General features: G+C 44.3%; 3 protein-coding genes across 3 annotated transcripts; 1 reads left to right on the top strand and 2 right to left on the bottom strand.

Moving 5' to 3' along the window:
• Positions 1-3726: 3726 nt before the first annotated feature.
• On the bottom strand, positions 3727-6670 carry LOC134034685 (keratin, type I cytoskeletal 13-like). Its single transcript, XM_062479201.1, has 7 exons — positions 6248-6670; positions 5561-5643; positions 5151-5307; positions 4732-4893; positions 4474-4599; positions 4012-4232; positions 3727-3919 (listed from the first exon to the last, which is right to left on the bottom strand). Exons 1-7 carry the CDS (start codon positions 6620-6622, stop codon positions 3835-3837), a joined length of 1209 nt encoding a protein of 402 aa, XP_062335185.1. The 5' UTR covers positions 6623-6670; the 3' UTR covers positions 3727-3834.
• A 1579-nt stretch (positions 6671-8249) lies between these two features.
• Positions 8250-10726, bottom strand: LOC134034683 (keratin, type I cytoskeletal 13-like). The gene is made up of 7 exons (XM_062479199.1): positions 10243-10726; positions 9859-9941; positions 9582-9738; positions 9284-9445; positions 8991-9116; positions 8647-8867; positions 8250-8462 (listed from the first exon to the last, which is right to left on the bottom strand). Exons 1-7 carry the CDS (start codon positions 10669-10671, stop codon positions 8354-8356), a joined length of 1287 nt encoding a protein of 428 aa, XP_062335183.1. The 5' UTR covers positions 10672-10726; the 3' UTR covers positions 8250-8353.
• Positions 10727-17208: 6482 nt separating this feature from the next.
• LOC134035336 (uncharacterized) lies at positions 17209-23719 on the top strand. Its single transcript, XM_062480334.1, has 9 exons — positions 17209-17342; positions 17645-18340; positions 18905-19065; positions 19172-19227; positions 19322-19536; positions 19623-19909; positions 19959-20102; positions 20420-20567; positions 21073-23719. The coding sequence occupies exons 1-9, from the start codon at positions 17333-17335 to the stop codon at positions 21387-21389; spliced, it is 2034 nt and encodes a 677-aa protein (XP_062336318.1). The 5' UTR covers positions 17209-17332; the 3' UTR covers positions 21390-23719.
• Positions 23720-24560: the final 841 nt, after the last annotated feature.

Raw genomic sequence — 24560 nt, 5'->3', positions numbered from 1 at the left:
CAGTTTCCACACTGCCTCTTTTGTGTGACTTACACATTTTTGAAATTCATTTCAGCTCATTCTCTTTCATCGCCCCACCTCCTGTCCCCTTGATCCAGTCCCCTCTCTTTCAAACCATCTCTCCCTCCATCATAACTTTTCTTCTCCATGTCCTTAACTCTTCTCTTACTTCCGGCACTTTCCCCTCTGCCTTCAAACAGGCCAGAGTTAGCCCTCTACTCAAAAAACCCTCCAGTAACCCAGCTGTCCTCCAGAACTACAGACCGGTATCACTACTACCCTTCTTGGTACAATTGAACGTGCTGTATCTAACCAACTGTCAAACTTCCTCTCTCAGAACAACCTGCTTGACCCCAACCAATCGGGCTTCAAGACTGGCCACTCCACCGAAACTGCCCTCCTGTCAGTCACCACGGCCCTCCAGTCTGCCAGAGCGGCTTCCAGGTCATCCGTCATCATTCTGCTGGACCTTTCTGCAGCGTTTGATACGGTTAACCATCAAATCCTGCTGGCCAGACTTTCTGAGATGGGCATCACTGGCACTGCACTTCAGTGGATCTCATTCTACCTGTCGGGAATATCCTACCAGGTCTCCTGGGGAGGCAGAGTGTCAGGCCCCCGCCAGCTCTCCACTGGTGTCCCACAGGGATCCGTCCTTGGACACCTCCTCTTCTCCCTCTACACCACCTCGCTTGGACCAATCATCACCTCCCATGGCTTCTCCTACCACTGCTATGCTGACGACACGCAGCTGTACCTGTCGTTCCCCCCGACTGATCCGGGGATCTCAGCTAGGATTGAGGCCTGCCTCACAGACATCTCCGCCTGGATGACCGAGCACCACCTCCAGCTGAACCTCGCCAAAACAGAACTCCTCATCATCCCAGCCAAACCCTCCATCTCCCACGATCTCTCAATCACCCTGGGATCGGCGACGGTGACCCCTTCATCCTCTGCCAGGAACCTCGGGGGGACCATGGATGACGAGCTCTCTCTCACAGCCCACATTGCTGCGGTCTCCCGGTCGTGTAGATTCACCCTCTACAACATCCGGAAGATCAGGAGATACCTATCTGAGCATTCCACCCAGCTGCTAGTCCAAGCACTTGTCCTCTCAAAGTTGGACTATGCAACTCGCTGCTCGCCGGTCTCCCAGCATGCGCAACCCGCCCTCTCCAGAGGATTCAGAACGCGGCGGCCCGTCTGGTCTTCAATCTACCCAGATGCTCCCATGTTACCCCGCTCCTCATCTCCCTCCACTGGCTTCCCATCACGGCCCGTATCAGATTCAAGACTCTGGTACTGACCTTCCGAGCGGTGAACGGGACTGCACCCGACTACATCAAGTCTCTCCTCCAGCCTTACACCCCCCCCCCCCGCCACCTACGGTCTTCTTCTGACAACCGTCTGGTGGTCCCACCGCTTTAGAGCGCCCGGTCCCAACACAAGCTCTTCTCCTGTCTGGCCCCCCAATGGTGGAATCAACTCCCCACCTCCATCAGGGACACTGACTGTCTCCCCACCTTCAAGAAAAGGCTCAAGACGCACTTGTTCCGGGAGTACAATGGCACTTAGGAATACTTGGCTGGACCTGATGTTAGTTTCCTCCAGGATCACAATGACTCGTATTGAGAGACTTGTTGCTCTTGTTGGTTAGTTGTAACGGTTTCAAATTCTTGTACTCGCTGTGAAATATTTTACTGTTGATTGTTTTTTCTACAGGTACACTCTTGCACTCTTGTGGGGAGTTTCATGTTGTTCAATTGTAACTTGTTTAACTGCATGCTCTTATGGTTCTTCCCTTTGGCACTTATTTGGTTTTCCACAATGTATGCTTCATGTTTTGGCTGCTCGTAATGTTTGGGGCTATCTCGTTGTTATGATCAGTGACCTATGCTCTTTTGTAAAGCTCTCTCTTGGAAGTCGCTTTGGATAAAAGCGTCTGCTAAATGCATAAATGTAATGTAATGTAGCTTGCGGGTATTTTCTCATTTCTGTATTTTCAGCAATTTAAACAAAATAAATTTCAGCTTTCAGCATTCCAACGCATTTTCTGCAGGAAATGCACTTTCTAGTTCTAATTCCAATTAGTACTGCTAGTTTATGTACCCTTAGTATATATTTTTTAATTTTAGGTTCCTATAGGCCTATGTTTATTGTATGCACCTTCCTGCCAAAGCAAATTCCTTGTCTGTGCAAACTTTCATGGCGAATAAATCCCATTCTGGTGGGGTTAACACAATTCTTGGTGTGGCTGTAGTAACAAAGTCTCTGAAGGTTTGAAAAATATTTTCTACAAAAAGTTTGGAAAGGTTGATAAAAATATTTTCAACAAAAAGTTTGGAAAGGTTGAAAAAAAGGTTCTAAAGTTATCAAACGAACGTTTACGATTATCTGGTAAAGACTAACATCAACATTGTTAACACAACATTTGTTTCATGATAACCATGATTCATAAAAACTATAATATGCCCTTAAACAATATGTTAGTTTATTTGTTCATGTGGGGTTCATCCCTCTCCACCATGGAACAGAATTCTGTCAGGGTTATGGACTTGTTTTGGTCATTAGAGGTTCCTGGTTGGTTGTTTTTTTATCCTTTATAGGCTGTTAAAAAACACATTCATCAAAGATCATTATTTATTAACCAAGTAACTAGCAAACTCAGTCAACATGTACATCCAGCTTGGTGTGTGTGTCTTCTACTAAAGAACCTGCTGTCAAGATAATACAAGTTGGCCTATAAATTACAGGTAAAAAAGCTAGCCGTTGCTGCCCTCTGGTGTTCAGAAGTAATAACACCTCCAACCGTTACACGTCTTTCCCCCTCTCTCTCTCTTACACCTGTGCTGCATAATATGGACGATCAAACAAACGAGTAAATTGTCCGTCATACCATTTGTGTTATATGGTTATTCCGTTATTCCAAAACAAAACAACGGAAACCACGCATTTCCCCATAGTCTGGATCTGACATCCGAAATGGACAAATCGATATTACAAGCCTATTTATATTTTTTTCTTGCAGATACCAGCATAAAGGATATGGAATAATCAAACCAACGATTAATGGCTCGTTATACCATTTGTGTTATATGGTTATTTCATTATTTTGAAAAACACACGATACAAGCCAAAACAAGCCGTTAAACGTAAATGTGTGTTTGAGTTACTAAAGTAACAAAACGATTACGGACCTATTTCGCGTTTGTCAACACGGGTTGGGAAATAGAAAAACCGATGGCACCAGGTACACGGACCAGACTGCTTATAAGGCGGTCAAAGGATTGTGTTCATTTGGTAGGCCACAATGTGGCTGATTTAATGACAGACTATTTTTCCTTTGACTTAATTATTGTAATAACATTAACATAGCAATTCTGTTTCTATCAAACATGACATGGAAATATGTATTTAACTAGTTTAAATGTTTAGTACATACCTAGGGTAACAGAGAGTTGTATGTGGTTTGTGGACTGACAATTTTGAAAGGGTATGAAATCTATGTGACCCTGGAATGTGACCCTGGCAATTTGTGACCTTGAAATCAACTTTGTCTGTTTTCCAAATGATCGTCACTCATCCTAAATCGCAGTTAGCCTATTTAAGATACACAGAAATCTTCCTTCAAAGTCATACAAATTCTCACTTAAAAATGTGTCCTAAGGAAGGGGTTTACCACAGCAAACAGGTGTACTAATATAAAGAAGACACAAACTCAACAACTTAAGACATTTCCTCAGAGGGCCTTTATAACGTAAATTCTCAGAGAAAAGACACTAGCTCTTGAGACTACTGATGAGACATAGTCTTTGGCGTGGTAGAAGTATTTCACTAGCTAGTTTCTGTGCTAACAACCTCTCCGTCCACGATCTCCTGAACGATGGTCACAACCTTGCGTGTTGTGGTGCTGGAGGGACTGCGGAGTCAAAGAGAGAATACGGTTAGATGTTTGGTTTTGACCCATAACATTTCCAGACAGTTCGATTTCTTGTTGAGAGCTTCGCTAACCTGTAAACCTCCCCGTCCAGGAGTCTCCTGTACTCTGCGATCTCCATCTCCAGCCGGGTCTTGATGTCCAGCAGCCTCTTGTACTCCTGGCCCTGACGCTCCAGGTTAGCCCTGAGCTGGGAAAGTTGATCCTCCAGGCTGCTCACCTGCCTCTGGTAGCCAGACAGCATCATGTTGTATCTGTCCTGTGTCTCAGCCAGGGTGCCCTCCAGAGATGCTTTCTGTTAGGAATGAGACCGCTTGTTATTATTATAATACCTTTTATTTATACTATATTTATTTATTTTACTCAAAGCACTACAAGATTGAATAAACACATAACAACAGCAACCACCATGCCAACCAATCGAAAGGTTTACATAAAAAACTAGATTACAATGCAAAAGTTTAAATTGTTCAGAGAAGCCACTGTGCTGATTTTTTAATAATGCAGACGGTGAGTTGTGTTGTAGGGGATCTCACCATGCTCAGTTCTGATTGGAGTTCGATCTGTAGACTCTGCAGGGTGCGCTTGACTTCAGACACTTCAGACCGGGATGTCTGGAGAGTTTCTGAACTGACAGCCACTTCCTTATTGATTTCCTCCGTCTGTGGATGACAGTTACCCCAAGGCAATGAGTGTCTACCGGTTTAGACTTCATGCGGCCCAAGTGAGATACTTCAGATACAATCAGTAAAAGTAAGTAATTGCTGCGTATACATGTTTAGATGTTGTCTCACCTTGGCCTGGAACCAGGTCTCCAGATCTCTGCGGTTCTTGTTAGCGACGGTTTCGTAGTGCTCACGGATTCCAGCCATGACTGCGTTGAGGTCCTCCTGGGGCGCGGCGGCCACCTCCACATGCACCTGGCCGCTCACCTGGGACCGGATGGCCAGGAGCTCCTGAATGGGACACGTTGAGATTCATGTGAATCAATCATCATCTGCCTGTCTCAGTGATATTCCCTGTCTTCTACACAGATAAGACAAAACAATCGTATTGCTTGATCTGTATGTTTGATTTGTGTTTTGCGTTGTATTTTATTCATACGTTTTTATGCTTTCCTCGAGTACCTTATTATTAGTATTATTAGTAGTATTGTTATTATATGAAATGACTAGGCTTTCTGTTTCCTCTAGAGAGGTCTGTTCCAGCGCACCTCCTCGTGGTTCCTCCGGAGGTGGATGAGCTCCTCCCTGAGTCCCTCGACCTGAATCTCCAGGTCCGACCTGCCCATCGTCAGCTCGTCCAGAACCTTCCGCAGCCCGGCGATGTCGGCCTCCACCGACTGCCTCATGGACAGCTCGTTCTCAAACCTGGACAGCCAATCACAGACATGTAAAGTTCTGAAGAGCTGCGTTGCCACACGAGTCCTTTGTGCTACAGAGAATGTGTTCAGTTTTGCTTTGTCGCTTGTGAACAACAAAAAGTGATGAAAAGTCTCTTTAGAGGATGTGTTTAGTTATCTTCATGGTGGTATTATACACACTATAATATCAAATGATAATACTATACTTAATACTATACTATCATCATCATGATATACTGTACTGGTCTAGGTTTTCTCACTTGATTTTGAAGTCATCTGCGGCCAGTTTAGCATTGTCGACGGCCAGGTAAATTCCTCCATTCAGACATGCTGCATCAACGATCTGGGAGAGGAAAAGTACAAATGAATAATTTTTTCCCATGAAAAGTCCAACTGCTACTCAAACAATAGTTTTGCAGTGCATGGTGGGTATGGTGAAGGTTGAGAGTGAAAGCTGGGAAGAAACTAAAAGTATCTGGAGAGAAGACAGCAAAGCTTTGGCGACACCCCTGTCCACATTCCGCATGTTCACGCTGTCCCCAGGTGAAACTCAGTTTGGGCGGGGCTCTGTTGAGTTACAAAAGGTATATGGAGGACAGCTAAAGTCTATTTCCTAACTGCACACATAGCTGAACTTCCGTGATGATAAATGGTGTCATGGTGTGTGTCCCATACATTGGAACATACCAGCCACAACTTAAACATTTCCCATTCCTGAAGACATCCACGCCACACCTTTGCTTGAGGGCTTAGGTCAGTCCAGGTGTGCTTCAATGGGCGTATGCGAAGCCCTCTGTGGCATTGCTTGTAAAGAAGGGCTGTCCTAATAAAACTTCATTTGATTTGACCCCCTGAAAACCCCAAGCAGCTTCCCCTGTCTCTTCCTATAGTCATAGCTAAATCGTTGCACAAAATGGCGTTGTTGTGTCAGTGAGATGTGGCATTACCTGGCTTTGGAGATCATCAATGACGGCCTTGAAGATGGAGCAGTCATGAGTTTCGGGCTTGGTCTTGCTCTCCAGGAACTGTCTGATCTTCAGCTCCAGGTCTGCGTTGGCCTTCTCCAGAGAGCGCACCTTCTCCAGGTAGGAGCCCAGGCGGCTGTTCAGGTTCTGCATGGTGCCTTTCTCGTTGGTCGACACGTCGATTGCATCAGACAGGTTGAAGCCGCCGCTGCCGGCAGCAGAGAAGTTGCTGGGGGCGTTGGAGCGGGAGATGCGCACCCCAGATCCCCCGGCACCGCCGTACACGCTGCCGGCCCTCATGCTGCCCATGCGGCCTCCGCCAGGGGTCAAGTAGCCACGTCCGGAGAAGGAGTTCATGATGATCTGTGTTGCTGCTGAGAGGAATGAGAGGTCTGAGAGGAGTGAGAGCAGGGTGGTCAGAGCTGCTTTTATGTCACAACATAAGGGAGGAGGGGGATGAGGGTGTTTGTTTTCCCTCCCTAATGCCTCGAGCATAGAGAAAACAAAGAAATCGTAAACATGCCTCCAGAAGGTGAGGACTGTGTTGAGGTCCAGGATAATATGTGTGGAATCTTAAGTACACACTGTTGCAAAAACGAAACTATCAGAGTAGAAACTGAACCGTCAGAGCAAAAACACTAACGTTTGGACTTTGTCGACACTCAACTTGGTGTCTCAGAGTCACACAAATAATACTTGGGTTTTCAAATGAAACTCTCTTGGTTGGTGGTCTTTGTTTTCCAGTGACTCAACCACCATTTAAGGAATGTGTAGCCCCTCTGTAGATTCCTTAGTAACCTGTCTCTACCTGTCAGGCTGCTATCTCCATCTATCACACAGCAGAATGCTCTTCAGCACTTTAGTTTAGTGGGAATGTTTGCCCCATGTCTCATTTGAATTGTTTTAAATTCATTTAAAATGTATTCATTCAGCAGACACTTTTATTCAAAGCAATAGACGAATATTTCACATGGTGAGTGCAGCAGATAATCAGGGACTTGAAGTTGAATATTTTAACATTGTTGCAGTGCTCATTGCCAAGGAAAGGCCTGTTTTCACACAAGTCAGTACAATGTATAGCATCATCTCAACCCATGTTTTCAACTCATCTAAACATAGCAGTCACCCAACCACAACACGATTCAGAATGACAAATAAATAAATGAAATTAAATGTAGTGGTTGACATGAGGGATAAAGGATACACACTCACACTCAGACACTCTCACACACACACACACACAAACTTCCTGAAAAACTTAAAGTGCCATGCATAGCGAAGTGCATCATCTCGTACGAGTTTAGTTGAAAAGTACAGTGGCTTCTGGAACAAAAGTATTCCTGCATCGTTTTGTTGTCTACATAGGGGCCACAAACAGGGGCATGGGAATTCATCATATCAAGAATGAGAGCAGTCTTCAAAAATTGAACTGCTAGGTCGAGTTGCCTAAAAGCTTACTAGCCCAGCTCGGTCTGGTTAGGTATGAAAGAGGATAAGAAGGAGGACATCCAAGTGGAGAGGTCAGCCAGATGGACAGCCGATCGTTGACCTGGAGAGCGGGAGGGAGAGGGGTGTGGTTCTCCCCCGAGCAGGGGTAGGAGACACTGTGTGACCTGTGCAAGGATGATGCCCTACGGAGATGTACTGTGGTGTAGATGGAGAAGAGAACAGGTCCACACACAGGTCTGTGTGGGGGTGAGGGGCTGAAACAGACCTACGACCTACCCAACGGACCTGGGAGGACATACCTGTCAGGTGGGGCCTGGAGCGGGACAGACCGGTTCCTTTGTGTTGCGTCCCACAGGTTAATGTGTCTGTAGGCCAAACATTTGCACTTCAATGTTGGGTCTTAAGGGTGTGGCTTGCACCTTTATGTCTACAGAGCCAGTGCCGTGATTGTGCTTATGCACAGTGTCATTGATGTGGTAGGCAGGCTTGGAAGCAATTAATGATTTTGACGGAATAAAAACCAAGACAGAAAATGTCATGTAAACACCTCAGAACTCTGTTTATTTGTCTCTAAAGGGTTGTAAAAAGTTGTAGGTTTTCCCTGTTCTGTTCTGTGAGGATCTCCTTTCCAGATGCTCTTCACAGGGACTCGCTCACAGCCGAACTGGACTTGTTGACCACCTTGCCATCCACCATCTCCTCCACGATGGTCACCACCTTGCGGGTTTTGGTAGACGAATGCTGAACACTGGCGGGTCAAAGAAACAACACAGTTATTCCTCTGCTCGCTGAGAACCAGAGAGACCTGGTTCAGCCCGCAACCGAGTCAAAAACAAACAACTTCAATTTGAACTTGATGATAATGCAACAGGCCATGTGTATATTCACACGGTACAGTCTAGAGTGTTAAGTGTCTGTCGTTAAAATCTTACGTAGTGGCCTCTCCGTCCAGGAGCCTCCTGTACTCTGCGATCTCCAGTTCCAGCCTGGTCTTGATGTCCAGCAGCATCATGTACTCCTGGCCCTGGCGCTCCAGGTCGGCTCGGAGCCCACCCAGCTGCACCTCCAGGCTGCTCACCTGCATCTGGAACCTGGACAGCTGCATGGAGTAGCGGTTCTGGGTCTCAGCCAGGGTGCCCTCCAGAGACGCTTTCTGTGGAGGAGGAGAGGAGCCGGGGAGTCAGAGAAGGCAGGAGAGGAGATAGACTGCAACCTGGACATGATAGTCAAACGCAGAACTCATTTCTTGTCTTAGGATCCTGAAGGCGGATCTTACCATGCTGGACTGTGACTGCAGTTCGATCTGTAGACTCTGCAGGGTGTGTTTGACTTCCGTGATTTCCGACCGGGACGTGACGAGCACTTCCGTGCTGACGGAGACTTCTTTGTTTAGCGACTCGGTCTGAGGAGGAAGGAGAACCCAGACGAACGTTCAACAACGTTGGCCGTCCAATCTGACAACACGTTCCACACTCCCTCTGACAGCACGTTCCACACGCTCCACACTCCCTCTGACAGCACGTTCCACATGTTCCACACTCCCTCTGACGGAGGAGCCTGCGCTCTTACCTTGGACTGGAACCAGCCTTCCAGGTCTCTCTGGTTTTTGGCAGATACGGCCTCGTAGTGCTCTCTGATGTCAGCCATGACCTTCATCAGGTCCTCCTGAGGCGCGGCGTCCACCTCCACGTGGACCTCGCCCGTCATATGGGCGCGCATGGCCAGGAGATCCTGCAGAAACACAGGGAAACGATATCAATCAATACAAGGCAAAGCAAAAGGCAAATCACACATCCAGGGGCGGTCGATTCGACCCCCGACGGATGGCAAAGACGCCCCCCCGACGTTGATCGTCTGAGCGACCTACCTCTTCGTGGTTCTTCTTGAGGAAGACCAGATCCTCCCTCAGTCCCTCGATCTGCATCTCCAGGTCAGACCTGGACAGGGTCAGCTCGTCCAGCTGCCTCCGCAGCCCGGCGATGTCGGCCTCCACAGACTGCCTAATGGACAGCTCCGTCTCGTACCTGGGGCACATCACAACACACTGGATGATCACAGGGGGCCTGACTGTTCCTGGCATGCTCAGCAAAGCGCAGAGGAACATGGCGAGGCTGCTGTGATAGGACGTGCTGCTTGTCACTCACTTGACCCTGAAGTCGTCTTCTGCCAGCTTAGCGTTGTCGATGCTGAGGTAGATGCCAGCGTTGACGCGTGTGGCATCCTGGATCTGAAAGATGAAAGAATAAAGAACGACTCGATTGTTTTCACTCGCTCTCTCACATGACAGCTGAATTAATCAGGGGCTGAATTAATCAGAGGGCTGAGGTGCCCTTTTGAACACTTGTGCACTGACTTGTGCAATAGAGATTCAGTGATTTATGATATTGACTTTACCCTCTGGGAAGGTCTTTCCAGTGTTGTAAAACCAGTCATAAAACCCTAGCTCAATCCCCTGAGCCTTGCATGATCATGTCCTATCTGTTTGGTGAAATCAGAGAACCTTTGTACCGGCTGACCCAGTCACATACCTTGAGCTGAAGTTCACTGATCGTGACGTGGAACCTGCTGAAGTCTTGAGCGGAGGGCTGCAGCTTGCTGTCCAAGAACTGATGAATTTTCAGCTCCAGCTCTGCGTTGGCCTTCTCCAGGGTACGGACCTTGACCAGGTAGGTGGCCAGACGGTCGTTCAGGTTCTGCATGGTGGCCTTCTCGTTGGTCGACACGATGAAAGCATCAGACCGGGCGAAGCCGCCGCCACCACCATCCCCGAAGCCAGCTCCTCCGCCCATGCCATAACCACCTACTGAGATGCGCACCCCAGAGCCCCCGGCACCTCCGTACACGCTGCCGGCCCTCATGGCACTGATGAGGCCTCCGCCCCCACCAGACATGGAGAGACGAGAGGAGCCCATGGCGGATCCTCTGGAGGATATGAAGCTGCTAGTGGAGGAGTTCATGTTGATGGAGGCTGGTGTCTGTCTTTCGGTATAGGTCTGCTCTGACTGGAGAGGAGAGAGTGAGGAGCAGAGGAGTCCTCTGGCTTTTATATCTCTTGTCAGGGTGGAGAGATGCCAGGCGTGGGAGGAGACAGGTGACCTTTTTAAAGCTTTGTGACACCAGTAATGGGGATAATAAACTGGAGGTGTGGTGGAGAAGAGGAATTGAGATCTGAGAGATAGCTTTTACTTTGCAGTTTTCCTTGTCACACAGGAAAGCTCTGCGTTACTTCAAAGAAAGCTTAAGACACATGGTTATGTCCAGGGGTCTCATTTATAAAACTGTGCGTAGGATTCTTACTAAAAGTGTACGTACGCCCAAAAGCCTAAAATGGCGTACACACACAAAAAATCAGATTTATAAAACCGTGCGTAAGCACACTTGTACGCAATGTTCCCTTTATAAATCACAGATTACCCACAAGTGTGCGTATGTGAATCAGCATTGTACCCCGCCCTGAACACGCCCATTTTTAACCATAAATAGTCAATGCAAAGCACCTCATGAACGCTAATCTAGTATCTCATCATGACCCTGGCATGCGATTGTTCTTTACGGTGAATCATAGCGCATGACAACTTCTCAGACACTGTTAGCCTATTGGTGGAGCCCGAAATCTCCGAAAATTTGGTGGCCGGTAGATCACCAATTTAAAAAAACTATGCGAGTGGCGTCAACTGTGCCAGTGATACCGCGAGTCGAGATACAATTTGAAAAAAAAAGCGTTTTGTTATGAACAGTAATCTATTAATGTCTGGACTGATAACGATGACGTGGAGTGTAGCGATTGCGCGGGACCTTAACGACTGTATTTCCAGTTTTTGACATATGATGATATATGCACAGTATTAAATAAATATATTTAGTTATACACTGTATTCTGCAGTTATTTAAAGGTAGGATATGTGATGTTGTCTGCATTCCATGCAGTCGGGCATTTCCCCCTCCTGCACTCCGGTAGCGGACAATATGATGGTGAGACAGCGCTGAATTTTTATTTAAAATTTGAGTTGGATTGTACAAGGTGTTTATGGAACAATTATCACTCAGTACAAATAACACTGCTGGATTTCATCTTCATGATAATGAAGATGAAAAAAAATCATAAAATGATTTTATCATTTTATGATAATGATAAAATCGAGTGAAAAAAACGTGTGTGAGGAAAACAAAATATATAAATATTACGAGTAATGTTATTCCCACATTCACTTTCTGCAGTCTGACTATAGTACGGTCATCTGCGTCGCCAATTTCAACTGTCTCCAAAATGTGTGTAGGCCTACGGGAGGGTCAGAGTTTGCGTGGAGGACCGCACATTCTCCCGTCAAGTTTGTTTTTTATAAATCACAACCTTTGCGTGGAAAGTGGCGTACGCACATTTTCAGCCCCGTTTTGTGCGTACACAAGCTTTATAAATGAGACCCCAGGGGCGTAGCCAGGACATTATTTCTGGGGGGGGGGGGGGGTGTCACTTGATTGTGAAAAACGACTATTTTAAAACTCACACACTGCATCACCCAGAGCAGCAGTTTTCTAACGGTATCCAGTGGTTAGCTGCTAGTCTCCATTGAAGCGCTGTCAGAATGCAGGTACATTGGTTTGCGTCTTGTGCTGTTGATGGGGGCGTGGCCCAACATGTTGCGAATATGGGGCTGGTAGCGTAAGTGACAAATGACAATATAAGACGACTTTATAAAAAAAAATACTAATGCATTTTTTCAGCTTTATACCGTTTCTGTTCAGGAGCGTTTAAATAATGAATGAATGTCAATGGGAGTCCTTGGCCTTGTTGAAGAGGCCAGTAGCAGATGGAAAGAAACTGTTCTTATGGCGTGAGGTTTTGGTCCTGATGGACCGTAGCCTTCTGCCGGAGGGGAGTAGCTGGAACAGGGAGTGGCCAGGGTGGGAGGGGTGGGAGGGGTCGTCCACAATCTTCCTCGCACGCGTCAGGGTCCTCGAGGTGTGCAGGTCCTTGAGGGTAGGCAGATTGCAGCCGATCGCCATTGTTTTGGCTCGTGAAAAAAAAGGACAGAGGCCAGTGTTAGCTAATGCTAGTGTTAAGGCTGATGTTCATGCTAATGATAACGCCTCTAAGAGAGGGAGATATTGGACTCACTGTTTCACCATGTCTCTTTTCATCAGAATCTTGCAGCTTCTGAAAGTTGAGCATCTTTACCTCCAGCTCCTCAATAGACTGTGGACACACATTTTAATATTCCACAGAGGTGTAGATAAAGTATCAAGTATCCGCATGAGGAAACCATCCGCCTGGTGGGACTGACCTTGGAGGACTTGGCGAAGGCCAGCTGGTGATGAGGTCGGCCACGCCGCAGCTCTCCAGGAAGGTGACGGAGCTGACCTGGCCCTTGGGGGGAGAAATCAAGGATTTATTATGTGTTCCTGGTAATCAATCAGTATAGATCACATTTCAGCCTTGCTATTTGCCCATATAGTCCATCTTATCTTTCATTCCTATACAGTACACATGTGACAGTACACACTGATCATTGATAAATTCAATAGGTCAAAGGGGCATAACATGGAAATTGTGCCCTCCTCAGACGCCCCTTGAAACCAAGCCCGTTTGGAAGGCATGTATAATTGAAAATGCATCTAATTAATGTTTTTTTATTTTTTTATTGTATCGCTATTTTGTTTCAATTAAAGATTGAACAGAATATTTGAGTTTTCCTTGCTCTATTAAATATTGAACCGGTCATGTGGACATGGTTGGAACTGTAAATCTCTTTCGCTCTTGTTCTCCCTGTGCATAATTATCTTTCCTCTTTCATTTGTTCACTCTCACTCTACTATACACTCCGTTCTGAGGAAAATACATTTAATGAGCTGCACTAGGTCTTTAACAAGAGATTAAGTTTAATGTAAACCATTTGTCACTAACATCATTCAAACACATTTTTTAAAGATCTACATAGTGTATATGATCACTGCAAAGTAGATGTAAAAGGCAAAACTTTAAAATGTATCAGTTTGGGATGTTTTCCAGTAACATATAGGCCTACAGTATCAACGCTGTGATTTTAATTTCTTGCGAGAAATTAATTATTTTCATGAACAGATTGACAAAGTTTAGGCTGTAGCAATGAAGTTAAGGTTAGTAGTTAGATAGACTTTTGATTTAAGTAAGGGGAGTGCCGAACATATTCTGTCGCCGTTTGACTTCCTACAGCTGTGTAGATGTTTTTGTAGTGTCTCGCGTAGGCTACAGCGTTGCAGTGAGCAACACTGGTTTGAAACCACAGGTAATGATAATTTCACCCACAAATCGTTTACTTGTAATGTAATGTCATAATAAATCCTACAACGAAAATGTATTTGTGAGGAATGTTTATTTTAACAATTGAAAACAGATGCATCATAGACCAATGTAGTATGTGTTGCCCGGCCAACAGAGGCTAATGTCATGATGCTAATACTTCAGTGACATAGTAGACTACTGTTTCCGAAAGTAGATGTATTTCCTTAATAAAATCAGCTAATATTGTACATTACACGTCACAATTGTGTGTCATATCACAAAGTAAAATTAGTAAATAGTTATCACCCTGGCCTCTTTGCTTGTGGCGTTTCTGCAGCTCCCTTGCAGTAAAGCAGTTAGCTTAGCTATCTCCCAGAAGTTAACGAGCTGCTAAACTAATGTTCTGCTAGAGGTAGTCACGCGAGTTTTCGTGACGTTAGTGACGTAAGTAGCGTCATTGACTGTGGCTAGCAAGTTAGCCACTGTTAGCTTCACTTTTCGCCACAAAAACGCAATTTCCACTTAAACCATGCAACGGAACGTAAATCCCAATAGAAGCAACTCAATCGCTACCAAGACGAAACTTTTGACACCTAGGTTGTCTATGTAGGCCACATATTGACTGAGTTTTAGGGGGGCAAAAAGAAACTAGAAACGGCTGTTCCTGCGAAACAGCAGTGAGAATGCTGAAAACCTGAATGGGGATAGCTGACCATGCTAAAAAAGCTGAAAATAGTGAAAATTTAGTAGAAAGTTATAAGCTGAAGCTTCAAAGCAACCGAAAGGTATTTTTGAAAGGGACTGGAGCAGCATTCCAACAATGATTTGAAAGGATTTACCATTACTTTTAAAGGGAGAATAATTTGCACAAAAACCTTAATATTTTAAAAAGTATAAAAGTGAGAAATGAGAAAATACCCGCAAGCTGAAATGAATTTAAAAAATGTGTGAGTCACACAAAAGAGGCAGTGTGGAAGCTGAACTGCATCATCTTAACAAAGCTAAGAGCTAAAATAGCCTACAATATGGGAGAAGCTGAAAGCTGAACTGTTAAACAGAAGAAGTAGGCTAGCTAGTCGTAACAAGAATATTATCGTTTTAACAGATTAAATTATAGTTGGGATAGTATTAGCAGTAGCAGATGTAGCCTATGCGTTTACTCGGCTTTCTTAGTTGGATTCAATGTGTTGATGGAATGAAACATACAGCAGTAGGGCCGATACAGGAAGACACGGCGACACTTTGTTGCAGAAGGATGATGGTGCAAGTTTTGTCCGTGGAGCATACAACGATTAATAAAAAAGAATCATGTAGACGTGTTTATTGAGTAATCGCATAACTAATTACACATATAAACGGAGTAATCGTATTATTGGCATAAACCGACAATTGCTAGTAATCGTGTTTCTCATGGTCAAGTAAACGTACCAATCACCTGTGTGAGAGACTGAGTGGTGCGTGTCTGTCGATGGTGCAGCTATGATTGCTAATGCGCTGAGGGCAGAGAATAAGAGAAATGTAGCTAGAATCCACACCTCAAACAAGATAACCTAGACGCAAAACTGTACGTCCCATCCAAAATATAAGGATATTTTCCGAGACCCAAGACTCTGCCGAAACCAGAGATATTCTTTATATATCTGTGCAGTCAGAAATACGACTCTACCTACAGTTTCAAAAACGTGTTCCTTTTGCTTTCCTGGTGCTTGTTTGTTTGGTTGCCACGGTGATGGCGCAGCTGTGATAGCTAACGAGCTAGGCAGAGAGAAAAACGAACATTTACCTAGCATCCACACCTCAAACAAGTTGACCTAGACGCAAAACTATACGTCCAATCCAAAATATAAGGATATTTTCCGAGACCCAAGACTCTGCCGAAACCAGAGATGTCCTTTATATGTCTGTGCGGTCAGAAATACGACTCTATCGGCAGTTTCAAAATCTTGTTCCTTCTTGCTTTCTCTGACTGATTTTACTCACCTCTCCATTGAAGTTAGTGAGAGAATTTGAAAGGCTGCTCTCGCTTCAAGGCTCATAGCTGAAAATCTGTAAATGTGAGCTCTTTAGTAGTTACATTGGCTGAAAGAGGACAAATTTTCCTACATTTTAAGGTATAACTTGTTTCTGTAAGTTAAACTATATGAACGTTAGAGGAATTTGTTTGACAAATTAGTTGAATATCAGAAAAAGCACTCTGCTTGCTGCTCGTTCATAAAAATCAAGAAGGAGCAAACATTTTAATGTATTTCAAACTGTCATAATTCAAAATTGGCTGAACATTTGAAAAAGCTGAATCATTTGGGAATAGCTGAATGTCTTGTGAACATTTTAAAGGTTGAATGGTGTCTCTAGCTGAAAGTATGCTGAAGTAGTTACGTTTGAAAGAGGAGGAAGCTTTTTAATGATTTGAAAGGATTTACCATTACTTTTAATGGGAGAATAATTTGCACAAAAACCTTAATGTCTTAAAAAGTATAAAAGTGAGAAATACCAAAAGTCATAGCCATCATCTCCTGAAGGAGCTGAACGTTTTGATACAAAAGTTGTAGGAATCGGTTAAAGTATGCAGAACGAGTTAAAGGCCAAAAAACGGCGGAAGAACTAAGAAGTTGATATAATAATAATAATAATAATAATAATAAAGAGAAACAGGAAAACAATAGTGAGAATGCTTAACAGAATTCTCACAATAAAGAGAAACAGGAAAACAATAGTGAGAATGCTTAACAGCATTCTCACAATAATAAAGAGAAACAGGAAAACAATAGTGAGAATGCTTAACAGCATTCTCACAATAATAAAGAGAAACAGGAAAACAATAGTGAGAATGCTTAACAGCATTCTCACAATAAAGAGAAACAGGAAAACAATAGTGAGAATGCTTAACAGCATTCTCACAATAATATATGTGTGAGAGAACAAAGGTTGTGCTCTCGCCTAAGGCTTGAGCACACCCAATTAACAGTCGAATTAATTGTTAGCCAGATTAACTAATTAATTTAAAAACTGCAACAATACCCACGTTAAAAGATTCTTGATCTTAATTTAACAGATAGTTTAGGATGTCAGCACTATGTCGCGTGACACCTCGGTAACATCGTTTAGGCTACAGGGCTGCCAACTTTTCAAAAAACCTTGGAGTGAGATTTGGTGGGGCCAATATTTGCTGCGTACAAGGAAACCCCGCCCCCCACCCAGAGACGACATTTCACGTGTGTTCGCGCGTCTATGTACAGTCAGTGTATCTCGTCCATTACAGTTTACAACGTTAGCAGAACTTGGATATTTCTAGACCTTGCTAGTACTCCGTTTTCTCCAGGAGTAAAAAGACAAGGAAACCAAACGGAGGCGAATCAACAATGGCTTCAGGTAAGCAGTCTTCCTTTCAGTGTTTCAGTCCTAAAAATGTTAACACGAACAGGAAGTGTATCATGTTAGCGTGTGTTAGGCGAACCCTTGAAGGTTTTTATTGCACCATCTCAGGTGTAAAATGTGTATTTGATTAAGAACACACTGTAGTTTATCGACAGTTTTATTTACCAACACAGTATAATTTACCACTATTCCATCTTTCAGTACATTTATAACATGAAAAAGATGACTATCTCTTTCTCTCCGTTTCTCCTTCCTCTTTCTCCCTCTTTGTCACTCTCTCTCCCTGTCTCTGACAGGTGACTCCCTCCATCTCTCAGAGCTGAGGATTGTGCTGCTGGGGGGGAGAGATGAAGGGAAGAGTTCATCAGGAAACACCATCCTCGGCAGAGAGGAGTTTGACCTGAGGACAACTGCTCAGTGTGTGAAGAGACAGGGAGAAGTAGCAGGGCGGCAGGTCACTGTGGTCGACACTCCAGGATGGTGGAGGATTTACCCTGTAGAGAGTACTACTGAGCTGGTTAAACAGGAGATAGTACACAGTGTGTCTCTGTGTCCTCCAGGACCCCACACTCTCCTCCTGGTCATCAAGCTGGATGTCTCATTCACAGAGGAAGACAGAAGATCAGTAGAGGGACACCTGCAGCTTCTCAGTGAGAGAGTCTGGAGTCACACTATAGTGCTGTTCACTCATGGGGACTGTCTGGGAGACACAACCATTGAGCAGCACATTGAGACAGAAGGGAAGGCCCTCCAGTGGCTTGTTGAGAAATGTGGGAACAGGTATCATGTTCTCAACAATGAGAATAGGGGTGATGACTCTCAGGTCACTGAGCTGCTGGACAAGACTGAGGAGATGGTGGCAGCAAACAGTGGAGATGTGTTTTACCCTGACATAGATATCAGTAAAGAAATGAACTGGAGTTCAGAAGAGTATCAGACATCACCACTGCCTCTGAAAAGAGCCAAGAGTATAGAAGGTGTCCCTCCAAACAGTTAGTATCTGACTATTTACTGTACTAACAGTAGCTCTGGTACATACATAATTCTTAGTAGAACCAATTCAACACCCATCATTTTAATACTCCATATGTTACATTTTCATTTCAAATCAATATAAATGTATTACATTTCTTTACAAACAAATGTATCCAAAGCAACGTATAGGGGTATTTGAACTTGTGACCGGTGATAAGCTACAGTGAAATATTCAACCTCTGAGATTCAGCTGTCTGTGCATGTGTTAGTCTGTATTGTTCTGTCTTTGTCCATGGAGGTCACATGATGCGTAATACTTGACCTTGTTTAGTTTGTATGTTGTTGTTGTGCAGTGAGTGGAGACAGCATAGCTGAGACAGATGGTGATTATGGTCAGATATCTTAGGCTGGACCAAGGCCTAAGAGTAAGATGCCTGTCTTGTCTGTCTGACTGTCTGCCTAACTGTCAGTTTGCCTGTATGTCTGTTGTTGTCAGTCAGTTGAATGTTCCATAGATGTGGTCCCTGAGTAGGAACCTAACCAGCCCAGTAGCTGGTCTGACCTGCTGTGTTTCTCTACAGAGTGGGGAGGTGGTAGATCTGATGTCCTGTCTCTGGGGAGCTCTGGCTATGCCTCCCAGACATCCAGACCTTCTGACCACAGCTCAGGGATTAAACCACAGAAATCTCCACACACCAGATTAAACCCTGAACCTGCACACAGCAGGGAACCACCAGGACCGGTACGTAGACTAGCATATTATCTGCTTGGGTACAGTTGTTATTCTAAAGTGACAGGTATGTGAAAAAGTTACAGTTTGATGATTTGAATTTCTCTTTTCTTACCAGATCCCAACTTCTGTGATGCCTGAATTCACCTCACAAACTTCAGAGACTTCATACAGGTGATGGTTCAGTTCTATGTTATAAGAGGTATTCTTAATCTTCTCTGTATTTTTACCATGAAGGACATTATCACTGTTGTCCTGTGTCCCCCAGGCTCCAGTGCCCCCATGCAGGTGTGTTCCAGTGCAGGTTGACAGGTCTGGCCTTTCAGATGGAGGGAGAGGGGGAGGTGCTCTACAGAACTGTCCAATGGGACGAAGGTCTGCTGGTCTCCACAGGCCAGACCCCTGCAGGACCCCTGTTCAACATCAGCTGTCCTCAGGGCTCTGTCTGTCAGCTGCACCTCCCACACTGTGAGATTCTCTCTGGTGAGTTCCACACCTCTCACGACTCACTAACACCACGCTTACTCAGCTCTGAAATTCCGCTGAATGAAAACCTGGTTGTTTTACAGGAGGGGGTCTAAAGTCCTTGTCTGTGGCTCATGTCAGTGGTGGTAACGTGGAGCTTCCCCTATGGGGGTCTGGTGAGACGGTTGATACCCTCCCTCACCACCAGGGGGAAGGTGCTGTCCTTCCTCCAACTACTAGGCCCCAAGCGCTCTATTCTCAACCTGGTTGTTATACCACACAACGTTCCACTCCAAGAGGTAGTCCTTCCAACACGCCCAAAACACATCGGTATTTTAATCGCTATGGTTGTACCACAAGTCCTGAAAAGTGTGAATTGAAAGGGGTCAAATAAAGGGCAGAAGTCGGTGAGCTTTGCCAAGAGGGTGAAATGCTGACATGTTGAATACATCGTCTTGTTTCAGGTGGGGAGGATGCAGAGAGCGGGCTCCTACATAGATGTGTGTTCAGACTGCACACTCTCTCGTGGAGAAGTCTACAGTGTCTGCTGTGATGTGGTGGAGGGAGATATGATCCAACCTAAGGTAAACTCACTCGTTATATAATAATGTGGTTTTCTTATGATGTCACGTTAGGTTCACAGCCTTTATATTATCCGAGTTTATTTCATACTAATTTGGTTCCCTTAAAACATTATAATCTCATTATGCACTAGGCTCGTCCAAATCAGACAGACGGTTCTGAACGGTTCACAGCCTTTATATTATCCGAGTTTATTTCATACTAATTTGGTTCCCTTAAAACATTACAATCTCATTATGCACTAGGCTCGTCCAAATCAGACAGACGGTTCTGAACGGTTCAGACTTAGGTGTTAACAATGCTCTCATTTGTGTTCCAGCATGTTCAGGTCTACTGGAACTATGGTCCAAACTACCACCCCACCTTCCAGGTGTTTCTCAACCCCAACACAGAGGAGGTGGGGCTGAGGCTTCTGGAGAAAGCGGGAAAAGGAGAGGCGGTGTGGACAGCACGTGTTCCACTAACAGGTACATTTACATTTAAATGAACATTTAGTCATTTAGCAGATGCTCTTATCCAGAGTCCCTGTCCAGTACAGGGACATTCCCCCGAGGCAAGTAGGGTGAAGTGCCTTGCCCAAGGACACAACGTCATTTGGCAGAGCCGGGGATCGAACCCGCAACCTTCTGATTACTAGTCCGTTTCCCTAACCACTCCGCCACCTGACTCCTTACAGGTACAGGACATCCTCAGGGTCCACATTCAGGCTTCTGTTTCTGCAGTACTTTACTGAAGTGATGCCAGTCCCACTCACAAAGATATTTGAATAGAAGGAAGCCCCACCCACTCTAAAGTCTAGGACTGCCCCTTAATAGTCGATCACATCTTTAGTCGATGTGGAAAGTATTGGTTGACCGAGTCTTGATTGGTCGGTTGGTCGCAGGAAAAACAACAACACAGGAAGTAGCGCAGAACACAGGAAACACAATCTCTGAACAGCTGAACACATCTGGGTTTCCTCCACACAACCAGGTTCCTCATCGCTGGGAGGCAGGCAGACGGAGCATGCTCAGAAGGGCTGTGCAGAAGAGCAGCTGCGCTCTGCAAGACTGACGTTTGTGGAGCGAGTGTCCATGCCTGTCCTGGATAATCTGCTAGATGGACTTCTGCAGGAGAGAGTGATCAACGATTGTGAGAGAGAGGCGGCGATAGCGGAGACACAGAGGGTAGAGAGAGCGCGGGCCACCATCGACATGGTCCTGAGGAAAGGAGATGAGTCATGGTCTGTGATGAGACGCCTCCTGTGTGATATGGACCCTTACTTACATTCAACACTTGGCTTTAAATAATACTGAAGAGGATGAATTTATATAAATAAATTCATTCATGAATTTTCGATTCTGTAAGAAAATTCTGGTACAATGTTTCATTCTTGTACAATTTTTTTTTTTTTAAACCATTTTTCTTTTTAAAAATGTTTTTAATCTTTGGTCGATGAATGAGAGTAGGCCTAATTTGATTGAGCATCGTAATCCCACCACCATCAAGTTGTTATATTATTACATTACATTTAATTAGTTTAGCAGACACTTTAATCCAAAACGACATACAAATGTATGAACATAATATTTGAGCCGTGGTAGAGCCCCCTACCCCAGGGCAGAGCCCGTGGTGGGGGCTCTGCCCTGGGGTAGCCGGCTCCCTTACGCTCCCATGGCAAAGGGTGCTCCTCTACTAGGCCTCGGACATCACCTCGGACCTGTCCACCCCCCCTACCCCTTTACCTTATATAGGTCTGCCCTCGTTTCCCATGAAGAGTAACCCATGAATAAAAACAATTGTTTTTATTTAGGTAAATACTAGTTCTGCAGTACAACAAAATCATCTACACATTAACTACACCTGTGTTAGCCAGCTAAAGCCGATTGGGCCACGTCTGATAAGGCAGCATTAAAAGGCACACACGTATGTGTGTCACATCGAGGAGGCATTTCCTTAGATTAATCCACTCCGCCAAAGTCAATCCGATTTCCATATCTATGGTTATCAATAATGTTCAAATCTAATACGTGAGTGTCTTGACTGGAGACAAAGTAAAAAAAAATTGTGACAAAGAAGAATAACGTTTTCATGTTTTAACATCTTGGATTACTGGTATCATGTCACCTATTTGCAGGACTTTGTAATAGGATATGATTTGATTGTTGTATACATATTTTGTTTGTCCAATCATCTCTATTACTTCAGAATCCCTGGAGGAGAATATGTCAAAATTGATGGACACGAAGAAGAATGGGGAAGAAGTTGATATTCCTTTTGATGTTGAAATTGAATCAGAACCAGAATATGCTTGATTTGCTATGTACTGTAAATTCACACAAACAAGGAATTTACTGTGGCAGGAAGCTGCATACAATAAACCAGGGCTCTCAACTCTCACACATTCACCGTGAGACTCACACATTTCAATCATTTCTCACGCAACACCTTGTATTTCTCATGCTGAGAAGTAATGGATAATTTATCCCCCCAGTCTTCAGATTTTTGTACCAGAACGTTACAGGTAGGCCTATAATAATGTAATCTCACGCCAAACTTGAGAGCCCTGATAAACATATACGGATCTTAAATACATAAAAAGTAGAAATGTACAATAGTCTAACTAATTCTTAACAACTAAAAAATAGGTAAAATATAAAATTGATAAAAAATAGGATAACATAGTGCAGTGGTTCTCAAACCACTGGTGGTACACATGCTAGTGGTACGCGGAGGAATCTCAGAAATATTTAAATACCTTAACCATGATATCATTTAAATGTGATTTAAAAAAAGTTTTGCCTTCCCTATAATATTTTGGTTTCGAAAAACAAAAATAAATGTTGGCACGCGCTACTACCTGACTGATCTCGGGTAGTGGCAAATGCAAACATCCACGATAGTTACTGCGTGAACTGTGTGTAGCTCAATAGGGTAGGCTACCCTACTGTATATTAACATCGGTCATAATGGTGGTACTTGGAGAGTCAAATATTTTCTGAGCTGGTACGGGGTGTAAAACGTTTGAGAACCACTGACATAGTGCATTAATTATCAATTGACTAAAGATCAGCAGGACACAGATCGGTAGCCTAGAAAAACCAATAGAGATCACCTAATGACATCCGAAAATCTTGTCTTTTCTCCAGTAAGTCATCAATGAGTGGACCCATGATGAGCTGGAGTGATGCCGGCAAGACTCAAGAAGAAGAAGAGATCTGCCTCTGCTGGAGGACTGCTGACACATTGGGAAATGGGGAGAGGGAATAAGGGATATTTCTGTTATTTTCAGTGAGCGTTAAAAGTATACATAAACACAAAAACAAACCGTGCAAACATTTTACATGCAATACATGACTACCCTAATACGGCCCATACTCTTGACCTGGGGAAAAGATCTGTTAACAGAGTGTATGGTTTTATATATACAGACCAGGGGTGAACCAAATGTATATGTTACTTTTAAGATGCATGTTTAAAGTTGTTTTCTCTCTTGAACAGAGATCTTATTGGGATTTTTATTTTTGTTTGAATTGTTTATCACTTGTATTATTGTTTTTATTGATTTTATGTAAAGCACCTTGAGCTACAATTCTTGTATGAAATGTGCTATATAAATAAAGTCTTACTTACTTACTTACCCTCTAGCGGACAATTGATGGTACTTCCTCGCTGTGTACTCTTTTCTCCCTCCACTTGTGTGGTCAATATAGTGTTTGTCAATATAGTGTTGATTTGTGCCATCCCACTGATGGTTGCCCTAATTACTGCCCACTATTAGGTGTGGACTTTCAGTGACCCCCCTTTGGCTAAAGGTGTGTTCTAGTTTGGAGTGTTGTAGTTGGAGCTAGTAATTCGAGTATAGCCTGGTTATTGTATAGGAGTAACCTACATGCTGATTCTCTATATTATTGAAGGTGCGTGTAATATTTTGGACAGCAAAACAAACAGAGACTCTTGAGATGTTGAATTATTGAATACCTCGATTTCCTGTCATCGCTTTGCACTTTTAACGGAACTCCAACGATTGCAGGCGCTGGCATGCGTCACTAGCGCACCCGGGGGTGCGGGTGACCGTCCATGCGTAAAACGTGGGCAATTTTAGTTGTTGAATTACACATAACATTATTGACTTGCAAGAACAGCGTTTGCACAAACACATTTGTACTAAAACAGGCTAGTTTTGCCCCATTTTTGCACATTGTTCCGTTGTAATGCGGTGGACATGGTGGTCTGCATGCTGCGGTTGACCCAAGACAAGAACTTCAACCGAAACATTTGATTAATCGGTTAACTTTTTGAGTTGTCAGGACAGCACTGGAATTAAGCAGCACGTCGATCTACTGCTATGGGTTCCGCTACATCTGCGTTTGCAAAAACCAGGAACACTGTAGTGCAAGTCGTCTCTCCAGCAGAGACGGAGCGTTGCAAGTCCGTCCCAGAGAAGCGGAGAAGTCAACGGCCTACAATGTTCTCGTGCC

This window comes from Osmerus eperlanus, chromosome 15 (assembly GCF_963692335.1).
Source record: "Osmerus eperlanus chromosome 15, fOsmEpe2.1, whole genome shotgun sequence".
NCBI classification, from domain to species: Eukaryota; Metazoa; Chordata; class Actinopteri; order Osmeriformes; family Osmeridae; genus Osmerus; species Osmerus eperlanus.
The sequence above is the reverse complement of the archived record's forward strand: the minus strand, read 5'-3'. Positions and strand labels throughout refer to the sequence as shown.